General features: G+C 42.0%; 1 protein-coding gene across 1 annotated transcript in view; it reads right to left on the bottom strand.

Annotated features, from left to right (window-relative positions):
* Positions 1-20715, bottom strand: part of LOC117529117 (versican core protein-like) — a 156423-nt gene that overhangs the window by 50886 nt on the left and 84822 nt on the right. Inside the window, exons 12-13 of the mRNA XM_034191816.1 lie at positions 19454-19612; positions 216-298 (exon numbers count right to left, since the gene is read on the bottom strand). Coding sequence (XP_034047707.1) covers positions 216-298; positions 19454-19612 — 242 coding nt within the window. The remainder of the gene's footprint in view (positions 1-215; positions 299-19453; positions 19613-20715) is intronic.

Below are 20715 nucleotides of genomic sequence, written 5' to 3' on the forward strand. Positions count from 1 at the left end.
GCTGTTTTCAGCAGACGTAAAATGGGAATCTTCCATGAGAACTCAAACATGAGATGTTTGACTTCTTGTCTTTCATCATAACCGTTACCCGAGACCTTAAAAACTGGAAGTTGTAACTTTAAGAAATCAATCAACAACTTAAATTTAAGGAGTCAATTGTGCCTTTAAAAGCTTAATTGGTATTTTCTAGTTGTGCTTTTTCGTGAGTTTCTTACCAGTGCTTTACTATCAGACCATCTGAAGTCTCTCTCAAACATTCTGTCGTTGAGTCCGATCCACTGGTAATCACTGCCCAGACCTATAAAAACAAAACAGAACTTAATAAAATACAAAAACTGCATTAAAAGTGAGAGGAAAAGGAAAGGAGCTCACTAATCAAGACCTTTTTTTTTTTTTTTAGCAATAATCATTCAACTAGTGAGATCGCTGGACAGATGTGCTTTTTTCAATGCTGATATCACAGCAGGAGAATGAAGGCGATCTGAAGCGTCCTGTCCTACTATATGGTTGTGAGACCTGGACGCTAACCAGTGATCTAACGTGAAGACTGGATATCTGTAGTGCCAGGTCTCTTGAGCACCCGTGGACACCTGTGGAATGACTTACTTACCGAGACTTGGATGAGGAGTATCACTTGCATTGTGAAAGAGTGTCAACATCACTTTGGACATGTGACACATTTCTCAGGTCATGATCCAACACACAGGTGCCTCAGTGCCGGGACCCCAGAGGCTGAAGAAGGCCAAGGGGACATCCATGCGTCACCTGGCTGCAGCAGACAGACGGCTACTTTTGAGAGATGGGGACTCAGTGGTTGTCATCTAAGAGACATGGTGGTTCTGTAGGGTGGTTGATGACACTCCACCCTGTCTGCACTCTCTTTGTCACCTCTCTACCACACTCTCCATTACTTTGGACAATTGACCCCAAGTATTTAAACTCATCTACCTTGTCCACCACTACTCCTACTCCCAGAGGACCCTCTCATTCACACACATTTACGCGGTCTTGCATCAACTGACTTTCATTCCCTGTCTCTCCAGAGTGTATATCCACATCTCTAGGGTAGACTCAACCTGCTCTTTACTTTCAGTACAGATCAGATCACAATTTCATCATCAAACATCAAAGGCCACGGAGACTCCTATCTGATGTCATCCGTCAACCTGTCCATCACATTACAAACAAGACAGGACTCAGAGCTGATCCTGGATGTAATCCCACCTCCAAATTGAATGTATCTGTCATTCCTACTGTGCATCTCACTGCTATCACACTGTCCTTGTACAAATCCCGCATGATCCTCACATACTTCTCTGGCACTCCAGACTGCCTCATACAATACCACAACATCAGTAGGGACATTTTAAGGTGTGTTGTCCATTTTCACAAGAAGTGGGAATTAAAAACCTAAAATTATGCAGTTTTTCCAATCTTGCCACACTCACGTTATGAGACTCAAGATCACTGTTGATTGTGTCTGCTGTGCAGATGACAGCAGAAAGAGCAGAAAGTGAGATTTTTTTTTTTTTATCTCCATCAGCACTTTCATCAAACTCCCAAACACTATGGTGCTGTAATCCAATCCCTATCTTGAATTTACTGTGGAAAATGTCTGCTTTTTGATGTTCTGTGAGCTATTTTCTCTTCTAAACACTGATCCTGGAATTAGAACACAGATGTGATGTGACACTTGTTTCCACAAAGTGTCCTTCTCTAACAGTCATTTTTACAGGCAAAATCAGTTAGTTGTACTTATATCAACATAAAACACCAATAAAAGGTAAACAGAAACAGTGTGAACACAAAGGTTGTAGATTTGGAATCCATTCACAAAGTAACCTTTAAGACTGAGGGCCCTAGCTTGACTTTGAGCTAAAGGGTGTTGTCCAAGTGCATTTGGGGTAACTCTAATCCCAATTTTCGATTTACACATCACGTAATCAGAATGCAAACTAACACAGGGCACAAAAGTTATATTGAGTTACTTAGAGGACTTTCAAGAGTTCAAGATGTACAAAAAAATACATCTTGAAGATGAAGAAACATATACAAGTCACTCCAGAATATACTTGCACCATTGTTCTGTATGTAGAACTCACTTTTTAACACAGTGTTCCCTGGGGGTGAGTTTAACAATGGACAGGAACTGAGCATCGCACATGTGCACACCACAGCCTGTGCTGCTACTTAATATAAGGACTTTTAAATTGAAGAAATAAGTAAGATGGACAAACATATGTGTGTTCGACAACTATTGGATGATACTTGATGCAGTTTGGACAAAAGAAGTTGACAGATAAACAGAGATGGAGTAGTGAACAGTGGATTTACTGTATGCAGGAAGCCCTCAGCCTGTGTAGTGTAACATAAGGACTTTCAATTTCCAAAAAATAAGCATGATGGACAAATAAATGTGCAATGGACAACATACTGGATGTTATTCGATGCAGATGAACACAGATTTCTGTCCCCCAACATTAAATGGACTGCATTATATTGCGCCTTCTCCATCTGCATCAGACGCTCAAAGCGCTTTACAATTATGCCTCACATTCACCCCGATGTCGGGGTGTTGCCATACAAGGCGCTCACTACACAAAGGCCCTTAGTGATTTTCCAGTCAGGCGGGGATTTGAACCCAGGATCTTCTGGTCTCAAGCCCAACATCTTAACACTAGACCATCACCTAGTGATCTGCACCTCCCCCATTAGAAACACTACAATAAAAATGTGAGTATATTTGATTTCTTTTTAATATAGCACTTTAATTTGGGATATTTGTGCGTTGTTGTTGTGTACTTTCAATATTTTATTAAAATCTTATAATCTTTATTATTGGAGTTTATGTTGTTAATGCATTGATTCCTGAGAAAGCCCTATAGTTATTCTTATTAAACACATGATTTCTGGTATATCAGGTGCAATGCAGTACAAGTATAACTAGTATAAAAAAATGCAACTTATACTCTGGAATATATAGTAGATAGTTGTGAATGTGCTTTGGTGTGAAGCACAAATTCAACTAATCAGATTCTCATCTGCAATTCCTCTATGGACCTTAAAGCCCGTTTATTTACAGTTTTTATCTCCAGATTCCATAACATCATGCACATGAGAGTCCATGACTCCCCCTGGACAGAACACCAGACCCAACGCAGGTACTTCCCAAGTCAGCGCCGGTACCCATTTACAGACAATGTAGATTAAGCATCATCTGTATGTAGAGCAGGTAGCTGAGTGGATAAGGAGCTGGCCAGCCAATATGTAGACCTGGGTTTGAAACCTGTGTCCTTGGACAAGCCAATTAGTCTACATCGTCTCTGTCCACCTCAGTCGCAGAGTCTCTTCCACTTGATTCTATAGAATCCAAAGGTATGCACATGCACCAGTGTGGCTTAAAGCCAACATAGGATTGTCATCTGTCATTCCTGTTAGGAATGTTAGGTGCACTGGAACCTGCCACGTGTTACAGCATGCTAATGGAGAGCAACCACCAATGCTCCCTGAGGTGAAACAGTAAGGTGAAGTTTAATATTTTTATAAATACCAGCAATATTCTGTGCTCATGTTTAAAACACATTTTTGGCAGGCGATGGTCCAACTAGTTTGTCATTTCATAACAGCAATGCTGATTATCGTGCACAAAATATTAAAACCGTTTCACATTTAATGTATTAGTCCGCACTCTGACTGCGCACACTGCTATGCAGATGTAAATAATTGCGCTGTCACCTGAGGGCGACAGATACTAGTGCAGCGAAGATGATGCTGAACTATGTGTAATTTAATGGATTTAACTGTGGATTTAACTCAATGTAGCTGACGAGATGGAGAAATCTGTGGGTCTGCTCACAGAATTTCCAGTTTGACATTAAGACGCTGTTGCTGGTAAATTTTGACGAGCCGACCACCCTTTAACAACATGCAAACGTGGAATTGGATTAGAATGGGAATAATCCTGTTGTGTCTGATGGTTTGCAGATGTTAATGCTGGATTACGGTCGCAAATTGAGTTTACCGGCGACGGCTATTCCCTAGCCAACCAGACACATACATGTTTCATGTTCACTAAAATTGCCATTAATACAACCCCAGCTCCAATTAAGTTGGGACGTTGTGTGAAATGTAATAAAAACAGAATACAATAATTTGCAAATCCTCTTCAACCTATATTCAATTGTATTCACCACGGAATACAAGATATTTAATGTTCAAACTAATAGACTTTTTTGTTTTTGTGCAAATATTTGCTCATTTTGAAATGGATGCCTGCAACACATTTCAAAAAAGTTGGGATGGGGCAACAAAAGACTGGGAAAGTTGGTGAATGCTCAAAGAACACCTAATTGGAAACAGGTGAGTGTCATGATAGGGTGTGAAAGGAGCATCCCAAAAGGCTCAGCCGTTCACAAGCAAAGATGGGGCGAGGATCACCACTTTGTGAACAAGTGCATGAAAAAAATAGTTCAACAGTTTAGAACAATGTTTCTCAATGTTGTAAGGAAATTATGGATTCCATCATCTACAGTCCATAATATAATCAAAAGATTCAGAGAATCTGGAGAACTTTCTACACGTAAGCGGCAAGGCCAAAAACCAACATTGAATGCCCGTGACCTTCGATCCCTTAGATGGCACTGCATTAAAAACCACATCATTGTGTAAAGGATCTTACCGTGTGGGCTCAGGAACACTTGAGAAAATCATTGTCAGTTAACACAGTTCGTCGCTACATCTACAAGTGCAAGTTAACAACGTGAAAGCCATACATCAACAACATCCAGAAACGCCGCCGCCTTCTCTGGGCCCAAGATCATTTGAAATGGACAGACGCAAGTGGAAAAGTGTGCTGTGGTCTGATGAGTCAACATTTCAAATTGTTTTTGTTAGTCATGGACATCGTGCAGGGTTTGCCTTTTAGAATAAATAGTTGTGTGCCTTAAGGGCACCAAAATCTGAAAAGTTTGGTGCCCCTCAGAAAAGTTCGGTGCCAAACCAACCGCTTTTTTTTTATATAAAAGGATGATATAAAAGGATGCAAATGTATTCTGGTGATATCTGGGGCAGAATTGGGTGAACATTAAGGGAGGGAATTTTTTGTTTTTGGAGTAATATCATCATCAACCCCTGGCTTTGATGAGGAAAATCTTGGACCCAGTTACATACGAACCTGAAGCAAGCCTGGCATAGTTATTCGCCATCCCTGACTGACAAACTTTCTTGGGATCGAGATTCCCATACTCGCTCGATCTTACAGAACATTTGTTCACCATCATACAATAGCCATTTAAATTCTTCCTGCCAGCTCTCGGTCGGATCTTCTCGTATTCCCTTTGTTTCTCCTTTTTTTCCTCTTCTGTTCTAGTGTGTTTTTTTTGGCGATAGCTGACCCCCTGTGTCCACATTTGTGGATTTTCTGCCCGCAATTTAATTTACCAGTTTTCAGCCACGCACCCAACATGTTTGAACATCTCTACGGAAGTAGTTACTTTCAAACTGCCTTTCATACACGGGTGCTGATGATTGGCCGATTCATGGTCACGGAGTGGCTGCAGCCAATAAAATCGCATGTTACAAGCAGCGGAGAAGAACATTTTTGATGACGTTTTGTGTATGTATAGATCTCAGAAAGTCGAATTCTGCACAAATTTTGTCCAAATATGATAGATTTCTGTACAGTTATCGAATAAAAAGGTGGATTCCAGTCGGGAATGCAAGTCTAGAGAGTTGTGTGCCCGCCCCAAAGTAGGGTTCCATGGGTAACCGCTAAAATCGAACCCTGACATCATGTTCTCTGGACAAAAGAGGAAAAGACCATCCAGATTGTTACCAGCACAAAGTTCAAAAGCCAGCATCTGTGATGGTATGGGGGTGTGTTAGTGCCCATGGCATGGACAACTTACACATCTGTGATGGCACCATCAATGCTGAAAGGTACATCCAAGGTTTTGGAGCAACACATGCTGCCATCCAAGCAACGTCTTTTTCAGGGACGTCCCTGTTTATTCAGCAAGACAATGCCAAGCCACATTCTGCACATGTTACAACAGCGTGGCTTCGTAGTAAAAGAGTGCAGGTACTAGACTGGCCTGCCTGCAGTCCAGACCTGTTGCCCATTGAAAATATGTGGCACATTATAAAGCACAAATACGACAACGGAGACCCCGGACTGTTGAACAACTGAAGTCATACATAAAGCAACAATGGGAAAGAATTCCACCTACAAAGCTTCAACAATTAGTGTCCTCAGTTCCCAAATGCTTATTGAGTGTGTTAGAAGGAAATGTGATGTAACACAGTGGTAAACATACCACTGTTCCAGCTTTTTGAAAAGTGTTGCAGGCACTCCATGTCAAAAACGAGCAAATATTTGCACAAAATAATAAAGTTTATCAGTTTGAACATTAATATCTGTCTTTGTGGTGTATTAATTGAATATAGGCTGAAGAGGATTTGCAAATCGTATTCTGTTTTTATTTACATTTTTACACAGCGTCCCGACCTTCAATTGGAATTAGGGTTGTAACATATCTTCACTACTTTTGCTAGCACTTGCTCATTGGCTACTTTCATTTTCAACATGATGTTAAAAAAACTGATTTAAAGAGGTAATAATGCTGTTTGTGCCTTCAATTCATTTCCATTTTTAGTTCACTTCACTCTTTTATCTTATCTTATATCTGTGGCAAAGTGTATTAGCTGAGCAGCATTTTCCAGTATATCTTTTCACTGTCTCTTGAGCTGCATAAAGTACCCAAGCTTTGGAAATATTCAGTTATGTTCCAATAGCAAAGAATGGCTCCCCCAGAGTAAATAAATGGACTGCATTATAAAGTGCTTTTCCATCTGCATCAGACGCTCAAAGCGCTTTACAATATGCCTCACATTCACCCCGATGTCAGGGTGCTGCCATACAAGGCGCTCACTACACACCGGGAGCAATAGGGGATTAAAGGCCTTGCCCAAGGGCCCTAGTGATTTTCCAGGCAGGCGGGGATTTGAACTCATGATCTTCTCGACTCAAGCCCAACACCTTAACCACTAGACCATCACCTCCCCATTGAGCGTACTCAATGATTTACTTTTATTGTATGTTGAACAACAGCTCGACCCATTGCAGTTTGCATACAGAGCTGGCAGAGGTGTAGAGGATCTAGTTGTAACATTACTGCACTTTTTGTTCAGGCATCTTGAGGGACAGAAGACACATGCCAGACACAGAAGTCAAAGTACATATATAGTAGTGTTCAGAATAATAGTAGTGCTATGTGGCTAAAAAGATTAATCCAGGTTTGAGTATATTTCTTATTGTTACATGGGAAACAAGGTACCAGTAGATTCAGTAGATCTCACAAATCCAACAAGACCAAGCATTCATGATATGCACACTCTTAAGGCTATGAAATTGGGCTATAGTAAAAAAAGTAGAAAAGGGGGTGTTCACAATAATAGTAGCATCTGCTGTTGATGCTACAAACTCAAAACTATTATTTTCACACTGCTTTTTTAGCAATCCTGTGAATCACCGAAACTAGTATTTAGTTGTATAACCACAGTTTTTCATAATTTCTTCACATCTGCGAGGCATTAATTTGTTGGTTTGGAACCAAGATTTTGCTTGTTTACTAGTGTGCTTGGGTACAGCCAGTACATTCTGAGTGCCGGTCCCAAGCCCGGATAAATGAGGAGGGTTGCGTCAGGAAGGGCATTCTGGCGTGAAACAAGCCACCAACTATGCAGACTCAGAATCTAATTCCATACCGGATCGGTCGCGGCCCGTGTTAACAGTCCGCCAGGTGCTATTGCCCCAACAGGGTTGCCGGTGGAAATTGGGCTACTGCTGGGCGAAGACGACGAAGAAAAGGAGGAAACGTTGCCACGAACAGCGGGAGAAGAAGAAAACTAGAAGGGTGGAAATGAGAGTGGGGACTTTGAATGTTGTATTATGACTGGTAAAGGGAGAGAGCTGGCTGATATGATGGAGAGGAGAAAGGTAGACTATTGTGTGTGCAACAGACCAAGTGGAAGGGAAGTAAGAGCAGGAGCATCGGCAGCAGGTACAAGTTGTTGTACCATGGTGAGGACAGGAAGAGAAATGGTGTTGGGGTCATTTTAAAGAGAGAGCTCAACAAAGGATCAGATGGTGGAAGCTGAAGGAGGAAGACTGTTGTGTGAAATTTTGCGAGCAGGTGAGAGAAGCACTAGTTGGAGGGGAAGCAATTTGGACAACTGGAAAAGTACTGCATATGTGGTGAGGGAGACAGCTAGGGCAGTACTGGGTATGACATCTGGACAGTGGAAGGAAGACAAGGAGACTGGTCGTGGAATGAAGAGGTCCAGGAAAGCATAAGGAGGAAAGAGGTTGGCGAAAAGGTTTTGGGATAGTCGGAGAGATGAGAAAGTAGACAGGAGTACAAGAGATGCGGCGTAAGGCGAGAAGTGGCAAAAGCAAAGGAAAAGGCATATTGCAAGCTGTACAAGAAGTTGAATAGTAAGGAAGGAGAAAAGGACTTGTACCGATTGGCCAGACAAAGGGACAGAGCTGGAAGGATGTGCAGCAGGTTAGGGTGGTAAAAGATGCACAATGGTAATGTGCTGACAAGTGAGGAGTGTGTGCTGAGAAGGTGGAGGGAATATTTTGAAGAGTTTGATGAATAAAGAAAATGAGCGAGAGAGAAAAGGCTGGATGATGTGGCGAGAGTAAATCAGGAAGTAAAGAGATTAGCAAGGAAGAAGTGAGGGCTGCTATGAAGAGGATGAAGAGTGGAAAGGCAGTTGGTCCAGATGACATTCCAATGGAGGCATGGAAAGGTCTAGGAGAGATGGCAGTAGAGTTTCTAACCAGATGTTTAATAAAATCTTGGAAAGTGAGAGGATGCCTGAGGAGTGGAGACGAAGGTGTGCTGGTTCCTATTTTCAAGAACAAGGGTGATGTGCAGAGCTGCAGTAACTACAGAGGCATAAAGCAGATCAGCCAACAGCATGAAGTTATGGGAATGAGTAGTAGAAGCCAGGCTTAGAAAACAGGTGAAGATCTGTGAGCAGCAATATGGTTTCATGCCGAGAAAGAGCACTACAGATGCAATGTTTCCTCTGAGAATACTGTTGGAAAAGTACAGAGAAGGACAGAAAGAGTTACATGTGTGTTTGTGGACTTAGACAAAGCTTATGATAGGGTGCCAAGAGAAGAGTTGTGGCATTGTCTGAGGAAGTCTGCAGTGGCAGAGAGTATGTCAGGGTAGTGCAGGACATGTACAAGAATAGCGTGACAGCGGTGAGATGCGCAGTCGGAATGACAGACTCATTCAAGGTGGAGGTGGGATTACACCAAGGATCAGCTCTGAGTCCTTTCTTGTTTGCAGTGGTGATGGACAGGTTGACAGATGAGATCAGACAGGAGTCCCATGGACTATGATGTTTGCAGATGACATTGTGATCTGTAGTGAGAGTAGAGAGCAAGTTGAGTCTAGTCTGGAGAAGTGGAGATATGCTTTGGAGAGAAGGGGAATGAAAGTCAATAGAAGCAAGACTGAGTACATGTGTGTGAATGAGAGGGAGCCCAGTGGAATAGTGCAGTTACAAGGAGTAGAAGTGGTGAAAGTAGATGAGTTTAAATATTTGGGGTCAACTGTTCAAAGTAATGGAGAGTGTGGTAGAGAGGTGAAGAAGAGAGTGCAGCAGGGTGGAGTGGGTGGAGAAGTGGCAGGAGTGATTTGTGACCGAAGAATATCAGCAAGAATGAAGGGGAAAGTTTACAAAACAGTAGTGAGACCAGCTATGTTGTATGGTTTAGAGACAGTGGCACTAACAAAAAGACAGGAGGCAGAGCTGGAGGTGGCAGAGCTGAAGATGTTGAGATTCTCTTTTGGAGTGACAAGAATGGACAAGATTAGGAATGAACATATCAGAGGGACAGCTCAGGTGGGACGGTTTGGAGACAAAGTCAGAGAGGTGAGATTGAGATGGTTTGGACATGTGCAGAGGAGGGACCCAGGGTATATAGGGAGAAGGATGCCTAGGATGGAGCCACCAGGCAGGAGGAGAAGAGGGAGACCAAAGAGGAGGTTCGTGGATGTGCTCAGAGAGGACATGCAGGTGGCTGGTGTGACAGAGGAAGATACAGAGGACAGGGTGAGATGGAAACAATTGATCTGCTGTGGCGACCCCTAATGCGAACAGCCGAAAGACAAAGAAGAAGACTAGTGTGCTTGGGGTCATTGTCTTGTTGAAACACCCATTTCAAGGGCATGTCCTCTTCAGCATAAGGCAACATGACCTCTTCAAGTATTTGACATATCCAAACTGATCCATGATACCTGGTATGCGATATATAGGCCCAACACCATAGTAGGAGAAACATGCCCATATCATGGTGCTTCCACCACCATGCTTCACTGTCTTCACTGTGAACTGTGGCTTGAATTCAGAGTTTGGGGGTCGTCTCACAAACTGTCTGCGGCCCTTGGACCCAAAAAGAACAATTTTACTCTCATCAGTCCACAAAATATTCCTCCATTTCTCTTTAGGCCAGTTGATGTGTTCTTTGGCAAATTGTAACCTCTTCTGCACATTTTTATTTAACAGAGGGACTTTGCAGGGGATTCTTGCAAATAAATTAGCTTCACACAGGCGTCTTCTCACTGTCACAGCACTTACAGGTAACTCCAGACTGTCTTTGATCATCCTGGAGCTGATCAATGGGTGAGCCTTTGCCATTCTGGTTATTCTTCTATCCGTTTTGATGTTTGTTTTCCATTTTCTTCCATGTGTCTCTGGTTTTTTTTTGTCCATTTTAAAGCATTGGAGATCATTGTAGATGAACAGCCTATAATTTTTTGCACCTGCGTATACGTTTTCCCCTCTCCAATCAACTTTTTAATCAAACCACGCTCTTCTTCTGAACAATGTCTTGAACGTCCCATTTTTCTCAGGCTTTCAAAGACAAAAGCATGTTCAACAGGTGCTGGCTTCATCCTTAAATAGGGGACACCTGATTCACACCTGTTTGTTCCACAAAATTGACAAACTCACTGACTGAATGCCACACTACTATTATTGTGAACACCCCCTTTCTTCTACTTTTTTTTTTTTTTTTAGTAATAGCCCAATTTCATAGCCTTAAGAGTGTGCATATCATGAATGCTTGGTCTTGTTGGATTTGTGAGAATCGACTGAATCTACTGGTACCTTGTTTCCCATGTAACAATAAGAAATATACTCAAACCTGGATTAAACTTTTAGTCACATAGCACTACTATTATTCTGAACACTACTGTATTCATTGACTTTCCTCAACATTCAGTACCATCCAACCCTTTCTGCTTGCTGATAGGCTCCTCCATCATTTTAAACTTGATCCTCACCTGATTAGTTGGATAACTGACTTTTTAACTTACAGGTCACAGTGTGTGAGAGTTAACTGTGTTTTTTCTAGTGTGCTTTCCTCTTCCACTGGCTCTCCTCAGGATTGCCCCTGCTCTTTATTTTGTACACTAATGAGTGCCATAGCAGCTTCAGTAACAAACACATCTTAAAGTATGCTGACGATACATTACTGTTAGTCTTCTTAAGGGGGATGAGCAGGACCATGGGCCTGCTGTTCACAATAATAGTAGCATCTGCTGTTGATGCTACAAACTCAAAACTATTATTTTCAAACTGCTTTTTTAGCAATCCTGTGAATCACTAAACTAGTATTTAGTTGTATAACCACAGTTTTTCATAATTTCTTCACATCTGCGAGGCATTAATTTGTTGGTTTGGAACCAGATTTTGCTTGTTTACTAGTGTGCTTGGGTGCAGCCAGTACATTCTGAGTGCCGGTCCCAAGCCCGGATAAATGAGGAGGGTTGCGTCAGGAAGGGCATCCGGTGTGAAACAAGCCAACCCAACTATGCAGACTCAGAATCTAATTCCCATACCGGATCGGTCGTGGCCCGTGTTAACAACGTCCGCCACTGGTGCTATTGCCCAACAGGGTGCCGGTGGAAATTGGGCTACTGCTGGGCGAAGACGACGAAGAAAAGGAGGAAAACGTTGCCACAAACAGTGGGAGAAGAAGAAAACTAGAAGGGTGGAAATGAGAGTGGGGACTTTGAATGTTGGTATTATGACTGGTAAAGGGAGAGAGCTGGCTGATATGATGGAGAGGAGAAAGGTAGACATATTGTGTGTGCAACAGACCAAGTGGAAGGGAAGTAAGAGCAGGAGCATCGGCGGCGGGTACAAGTTGTTGTACCATGGTGAGGACAGGAAGAGAAATGGTGTTGGGGTCATTTTAAAGAGAGAGTATGTTAAAAGTGTGTTGGAGGTTAAGCGAGTGTCTGGCAGGGTGATGAGTGTGAAGTTGGAAATTGAAGGGGTGATGATGAATATCATCAGTGCATATGCCCCACAGGTGAAAGAGTGGTGATAGGAGCAGACTTCAATGGGCATGTTGGTGAAGGGAACAGAGGTGATGAGGAAGTAATGGGTAGATATGGTATCAAGGATAGGAATGGGGAGGACAGATGGTAGTTGATTTTGCAAAAAGGATGGAAATGGCTGAGGTGAATACCTAATTTAAGAAAAGGGAGGAGCACAGGGTAACATATAAGATTGGAGGAAGGTGCAACACAGGTGGACTACATTCTTTATAGGAGATGCAAGCTAAAAGAAATCACAGACTGTAAGGTGGTAGCAGGAGAGAGTGTCACTAGACAGCATAGGATGGTTGTTTGTAGGATGACTTTAGAGGTAAAGAAGAAGAAGAGAGTGAGAGCTCAACAAAGGATCAGATGGTGGAAGCTGAAGGAGGAAGACTGTGTGTGAAATTTAGCGAGCAGGTGAGAGAAGCACTAGTTGGAGGGGAAGCAATTTTGGACAACTGGAAAAGTACTGCATATGTGGTGAGGGAGACAGCTAGGGCAGTACTGGGTATGACATCTGGACAGTGGAAGGAAGACAAGGAGACTTGGTGGTGGAATGAAGAGGTCCAGGAAAGCATAAGGAGAAAGAGGTTGGCGAAAAGGTTTTGGGATAGTCGGAGAGATGAAGAAAGTAGACAGGAGTACAAGGAGATGCGGCGTAAGGCGAGAAGAGAAGTGGCAAAAGCAAAGGAAAAGGCATATTGCGAGCTGTACAAGAAGTTGAATAGTAAGGAAGGAGAAAAGGACTTGTACCGATTGGCCAGACAAAGGGACAGAGCTGGAAAGGATGTGCAGCAGGTTAGGGTGGTAAAAGATGCACAATGGTAATGTGCTGACAAGTGAGGAGTGTGTGCTGAGAAGGTGGAGGGAATATTTTGAAGAGTTGATGAATAAAGAAAATGAGCAAGAGAAAAGGCTGGATGATGTGGTGAGAGTAAATCAGGAAGTAAAAGAGATTAGCAAGGAAGAAGTGAGGGCTGCTATGAAGAGGATGAAGAGTGGAAAGGCAGTTGGTCCAGATGACATTCCAATGGAGGCATGGAAATGTCTAGGAGAGATGGCAGTAGAGTTTCTAACCAGATTGTTTAATAAAATCTTGGAAAGTGAGAGGATGCCTGAGGAGTGGAGACGAAGTGTGCTGGTTCCTATTTTCAAGAACAAGGGTGATGTGCAGAGCTGCAGTAACTACATAGGCATAAAGCTGATCAGCCAACAGCATGAAGTTATGGGAATGAGTAGTAGAAGCCAGGCTTAGAAAACAGGTGAAGATCTGTGAGCAGCAATATGGTTTCATGCCGAGAAAGAGCACTACAGATGCAATGTTTCCTCTGAGAATACTGTTGGAAAAGTACAGAGAAGGACAGAAAGAGTTACATTGTGTGTTTGTGGACTTAGACAAAGCTTATGATAGGGTGCCAAGAGAAGAGTTGTGGCATTGTCTGAGGAAGTCTGCAGTGGCAGAGAAGTATGTCAGGGTAGTGCAGGACATGTACAAGAATAGCGTGACAGCGGTGAGATGCGCAGTCAGAATGACAGACTCATTCAAGGTGGAGGTGGGATTACACCAAGGATCAGCTCTGAGTCCTTTCTTGTTTGCAGTGGTGATGGACAGGTTGACAGATAAGATCAGACAGGAGTCCCCATGGACTATGATGTTTGCAGATGACATTGTGATCTGTAGTGAGAGTAGAGAGCAAGTTGAGTCTAGTCTGGAGAAGTGGAGATATGCTTTGGAGAGAAGGGGAATGAAAGTCAATAGAAGCAAGACTGAGTACATGTGTGTGAATGAGAGGGAGCCCAGTGGAATAGTGCAGTTACAAGGAGTAGAAGTGGTGAAAGTAGATGAGTTTAAATATTTGGGGTCAACTGTTCAAAGTAATGGAGAGTGTGGTAGAGAGGTGAAGAAGAGAGTGCAGGCAGGGTGGAGTGGGTGGAGAAAGGTGGCAGGAGTGATTTGTGACCGAAGAATATCAGCAAGAGTGAAGGGGAAAGTTTACAAAACAGCAGTGAGACCAGCTATGTTGTATGGTTTAGAGACAGTGGCACTAACAAAAAGACAGGAGGCAGAGCTGGAGGTGGCAGAGCTGAAGATGTTGAGATTCTCTTTTGGAGTGACAAGAATGGACAAGATTAGGAATGAACATATCAGAGGGACAGCTCAGGTTGGACGGTTTGGAGACAAAGTCAGAGAGGTGAGATTGAGATGGTTTGGACATGTGCAGAGGAGGGACCCAGGGTATATAGGGAGAAGGATGCTGAGGATGGAGCCACCAGGCAGGAGGAGAAGAGGGAGACCAAAGAGGAGGTTCGTGGATGTGCTGAGAGAGGACATGCAGGTGGCTGGTGTGACAGAGGAAGATACAGAGGACAGGGTGAGATGGAAACGATTGATCTGCTGTGGCGACCCCTAATGCGAAGCATTGGAGATCATTGTAGATGAACAGCCTATAATTTTTTGCACCTGCGTATACGTTTTCCCCTCTCCAATCAACTTTTTAATCAAACCACGCTCTTGATTCACACCTGTTTGTTCCACAAAATTGACAAACTCACTGACTGAATGCCACACTACTATTATTGTGAACACCCCCTTTTCTACTTTTTTTTTTTTTTTTTAGTAATAGCCCAATTTCATAGCCTTAAGAGTGTGCATATCATGAATGCTTGGTCTTGTTGGATTTGTGAGAATCGACTGAATCTACTGGTACCTTGTTTCCCATGTAACAATAAGAAATATACTCAAAACCTGGATTAAACTTTTTAGTCACATAGCACTACTATTATTCTGAACACTACTGAATTCATTGACTTTTCCTCAACATTCAGTACCATCCAACCCTTTCTGCTTGCTGATAGGCTCCTCCATCATTTTAAACTTGATCCTCACCTGATTAGTTGGATAACTGACTTTTTAACTTACAGGTCACAGTGTGTGAGAGTTAACTGTGTTTTTTCTAGTGTGCTTTCCTCTTCCACTGGCTCTCCTCAGGGTTGCCCCTGCTCTTTATTTTGTACACTAATGAGTGCCATAGCAGCTTCAGTAACAAACACATCTTAAAGTATGCTGATGATACGTTACTGTTAGTCTTCTTAAGGGGGATGAGCAGGACCATGGGCCTGCTGTTGATGACTTTGTTTCCTTGTGTGATAAGTCTTTTCTTGAGTTGAATGTGTCAAAACTAAAGATATGATTATCACTTTTAGGAAGTCTACCTCTTTCCCATTACCAGCTTTTATCAAAGGTGCTGATGTTGAGATGTTGGGAGAGCTACAAACATCTGGGTGTGGTCCTTGATAATAAACTTGCTTTGAACCTCATGTTGATGTTACCTCCAAAAAGGTTCAGCAAAGATCGTTCTTTGTGAGGAAGATGAGAACCTTCCATGTTTCTTCTGAGATGATTGCTCTCTTTTATAGAAGTTTTATTGAATCTGTTTTAAATTTTTGTATTGTTGCATGATTTGGAAACTTGAACTGTTTCAATAAGCGTCATCTCGGTAGTCTTGTTAAAACTGCTGGAAAAATCTCAGGAAGTCAGCAGGCCGGGGTGATGTCTATCTATAAGAGACAGGTCCTGAGAAAGGTTAATGCTATTCTGGATTGTCCTAATCACCCACTGAAAAAAACAGTTTGAGCTTTTGCCCCCAGTGCAATTTTATTACTTAATGGCAATTAGCCCTTAGGTGCATTTGTTTTTCTTGCACTATTATTGCTTATTTGCACATCCACACATTGCACTTTTTCTAATAATTTGTAGTGTTTCTTTCTTCTTCTTTTTTTTTGGCATGAACTCTGGACTGAACATTTGACATTTGATAGTGATTTGTGTATGTGTATGGTGCTTTTTTATATTGTATTGTTTTTATTATGTCTGACTTTAGACATTTAATTGGGCCTTATTCTCACTGTTAATATTGTCATTGTGTACCTTGTCTTTTGTGTACACTAATTTCCCTTCATGGGACAATAAAGAAATTATGATTCTCTTTCTCTGAAAAGAACTGGGCTTTGTTAAAACCAAACCCACAACCTTCTTGCTATGAGGCATAAAATTTTAACCACTGGCCCCCATGTTGCTCAGTAATGTCCTAATTACAAGTTAAACAGATTAGATGTGCTTTACATCTGAGCTGAAAGGGCTAAACACACTCTTAAGATGTTCCTTTTGTCTTAAACAACCTTCCCACTGATGGTCTAACTCTATAACCTGCTGCCTTCTTTTTCACCTTCTTTTATACCTTTGGCATGAACACATTTCTCTATTTTTGAACTCCAGCAGCAGCATTTTGAGTATTTGAAGACTTTCAGTAGTTGTGCATGGTCACGTCTGAGAGCATACGTACGCAGGTGTTGTGTGTTACTGCATGCATCACATTATAGAGCCACCTTGGGTCCTGAATGGCAAAAGAAGACATCTATCTAATGAAGCCAGATGATATGTGGGCGCCTCATTGCTGATTTTTCTAGCAATGAGATGCCCAGTGACTGTAGTGTTTTATCTCACACTCACTCAAAATGCAAGTAGTACATTTGATCTGAGTATTCACAAGTAACCACTCATTGATTCCAAATGTCAGCTTAGAAAACTGAGGTGGAATTTGTATAGGAGACTACAAATGGAGCAACAAGGTTACATGTTTGGCCTTATGTACTACTAGGGGAGCTACGACCACTACCTTTGCACCCCTCACCCCCAGGACTAAACCAAACCAACTTTTTTAGGTTCCTTAGATGACCCCAAAACACAATCAGGATGTTCCAAAAATAAAAACTGGCCTCAAGCCAGTTATCCAAGATGGCGTTCAAGATGGCCACCAAAATAGGTTTTTTCATTAAAACACCTTTAAACAACATATAAACAACTTAAATATCGCAGAGAATCAATGGGAAGACCATTGCAGGTCTCAGCAAACTCATTTGTGCCTAAACTAAATTCATTCATGGGTTTAAGATTCAAAATGGCATCCAAAATGGCCACCAATAGACCCTTATCATTGAATCTCTGTGATATTTAAGTTGTTTATATGTTGTTGAAAGGTGTTTTAGTAAAAATCTTATTTTGGTGGCCATCTTGGACGTCATCTTGGATAACTGGCTTGAGGCCAGTTTTTATTTTTGGGAACATCCTGATTCTTTTTTGGGGTCATCGAAGGAACCTAAAAAAGTCGGTTTGGTTTAGTCCTGGGGGCGGGGGTGCAAAGGTAGTGGTCGTAGCTCCCCTAGTATACCTTTGTGCATTCTGTACCACCAAAAATAATACCACTAACCTATCATTTAACAGTAGCAGGGAAGCTGATATGTGCATGCTGTGACTATCTGGAGAACCCATGGCTTCAAACCCAAAGGTTCTGGAAACAGTTGCACCTAATTTGCAGATATTTCATTGCTATCTAGCAAGAGGTGATCAGTCAACGAATACACCAAAACCACACAAATATTCTAATAACATCCATACATGTTATGGAGAGTTAAAACAATAATAATCTGACATAACAGTCAGAGTCAATGTAGTAGTTACATGATTGCCAACTCTCACGCATCTGGTGTGACACTCACGCTTTCAGCCTCAATCTCACGCTCTCACGCACAAGCAAGAAATGTCACGGCAAAATAAAAATTTCTCCCGTTAATTTTCTATTGATGACTATATCAGACCAGACCAGACCACAATGCATTGTTTCTTAATGAAAAGAGAGGAGTTTAAAGCGCACACCCAAAACAGCTGTTAACATCTGTTTACAACGTTCTGACTGCAGTATTCTGTGTTCGCTGAGTCTCTGAAAACCTTGCAGCTGATACCTCAGCTGCACGTGAAAAGTTCAGACAGAGTTCGAGCAAAACTTCGAAGCTTGTTTCTGAGTCAGCCACATTTTGGATAACAAAGGTAAGCCAATAAAATAGCCTAACAAATCGAATACTCTATTGTCTAATAAAATTGGGTAGTCACTTCAGATGGCTGCAGACCTCAACTAGTTGCAAACTAGGTAATTTAAAAGACATGTCGTACTTTATTTAATGTCCTGATTAGCAAGTATTCATGATTGTAAGTCTATCTGTGCACATGCGCTGAAAACGTGAGGTTGCTGAAGTATTTTATTGATAATTATTAGTGACGGAGAAGCGTTTTGAACCACTGAATCAATATGAAGCAATTTTGTTAAAGTGGTTCAGTGTTTGAAGCATTTGATATGGTGACACCTGCTGGCCAATCTTTAACATAGCACTTGCAATGAATAAACAGGCACTGTTATGCATGTTAATTAAAAGTTTGACGTGCATCTTTAAATTTTGACTATATTTTTGTTTAAAGACATTAATAATATAAAGGTTTTTATTTAAAACAAGATCATTTCAGTGGTGTTAGGTTTGAGTCTTCCTCCTGGCTTGAGGCTTGAGTCCTCCTTTCCAGTTTTGGGGAGAAGACTCTGCACAGAAGTTGGTGTCATGTGAAAACAGATTTTGTCCAACTTATAAAGAGTTGGATAAACAGCTGCCTCCATCCTCAACATCTGTCCTTGCAAATTCACTGCAGAAAATGGTTCTGGGAAGCATTAGCATGGTTAAAACCCTTCACCTTCCCCAACCAGGACCATCTTGACCCCCAGCCATTTAAAGCATTTTTTTTATTTGCCTCTCACACACCTGTAGATGAGCTTGTTGAAATATTTCAGAAAAAGAAAGGAGGATATACCTGTATGTAGAGAGGAGAGGAATCAAACTGTTTCCCTTCTATTATTATTTTATTAGTAAACAAGGACTTTTTTAAAATTAGGGTTAGGGTTACCATAACGTTTCGGCGCGCTCTATGCACATGCAATCTCACTCCAGCCAAGGTCCCAAAGTTGGCAACCCTGTAGTTACTGTAAAGCTAACATGTTAATGGTTCTGCCCACGCAAACTTTGTTACTAACACAAAGCTTGTGTTAGTAACACAATGCCCATAATGTGCTGTTGAAAATATTACAGTTTGACAGAAGCCACTGACCAGGAACGCAGGTAAACTATGTCGACAGCAGCATTTAAGTGAGTCAACGTTGACTTACGATTGACAAAGTGTTGCTCCTCTTGTGACAGGATGCTGGTCAGGTGGGCACCGTGCAAGCGACACTCCCTCTCAGCAACATCCCAGGTTCGACGGTGGGTGAAATACCTGTAGCAGTGAGACTCAAACTTGTGCCAACCGTATCCACACACCTCAGTATCTGCAGGTAGGAAAAAAAAAGATGAGTCTGAATAATCTTCAGCTCATGCACCAACTTCAGCAGCCCTGCACCACCCACAGAGGCCCTGATGTCTTACAAGGATGCAGGCACACAGGGCACCACCTGCACCCCCAAATAAGTCGACATAGGAGCAGTCATCCAGTTTGGCATCTACATTTACTCTTTTATCTCTTCCTTTAAAGTTCTTGCCTGATGACATCATAAAGTTTTGATGGGTTAAAGCATCACAATTCTGATTACTGATCCTCTTCTGTTGAGACATGGCAGAAGCAAAAATACTGACCATTTTTACCCAGGTAGCAGTATGAACTCTGAGTACTATTCTAGTTTAAAACAGGGTGTAGAACATTTTAATGTTTTGATAAAATCATTCATTCATATTCCACTCCTTGCACTCTAGCCCTTTGTACTGTAGCTCTGCAAAATGGGTTTTGTTACACCTCAGTCTGAAGGCATTTTATCTGGATCTCATAAAACTAATGAACCCATTTTTATGACAATTGTTGGAATTTTTGTTTTATGAGAGCATTTTAACTGGAAAACATCAATTTGTTTTAAACACTGTTGTGTTCAGTGTTCTTTTTTCTTTGTCACAGCTCCACCAAGCTGGATATAGCAAAACAAGTCAATTTTTTTAAACTTGTTGAAAATATTTCTTTTGGTGATTGACTTCAGAAGAAGATACTCCCCAATACACCCATTTACATCAAGGACTCTGCTGTGGAGATGGTGTAGCAATGAAGATTCCTGGGGGTCCATGTCTCTGACAACCTGACCTAGTCTCGGCAACACATCCTCTCTGGTTAAAAAGGCCAGCCAGCTTCTGCACTTTCTCCGCAAGTTAAAGAGTGCCCATCTGAGCCCGGCTGTCCTCACCTCCTTCTACAGAGGAACAACAGAGCATGTACTAACCAGTAGTATCTCTCTGTGGCATGGAAGTAGCAGCCTTGCACACAAGAAGGCACTGGGGAGGATCATGAGGGCAGCAGAGAAGCGGACCCGGCGCCACGAGGGGGCGTTTGGGGGAGACGCCCCCTCACGCCATCAACCTCACCCCCTCGGATGTGAGAGTTATCAAAAAT

The sequence above is a fragment of the Thalassophryne amazonica genome, chromosome 17 (assembly GCF_902500255.1).
Source record: "Thalassophryne amazonica chromosome 17, fThaAma1.1, whole genome shotgun sequence".
Taxonomy (NCBI): Eukaryota; Metazoa; Chordata; class Actinopteri; order Batrachoidiformes; family Batrachoididae; genus Thalassophryne; species Thalassophryne amazonica.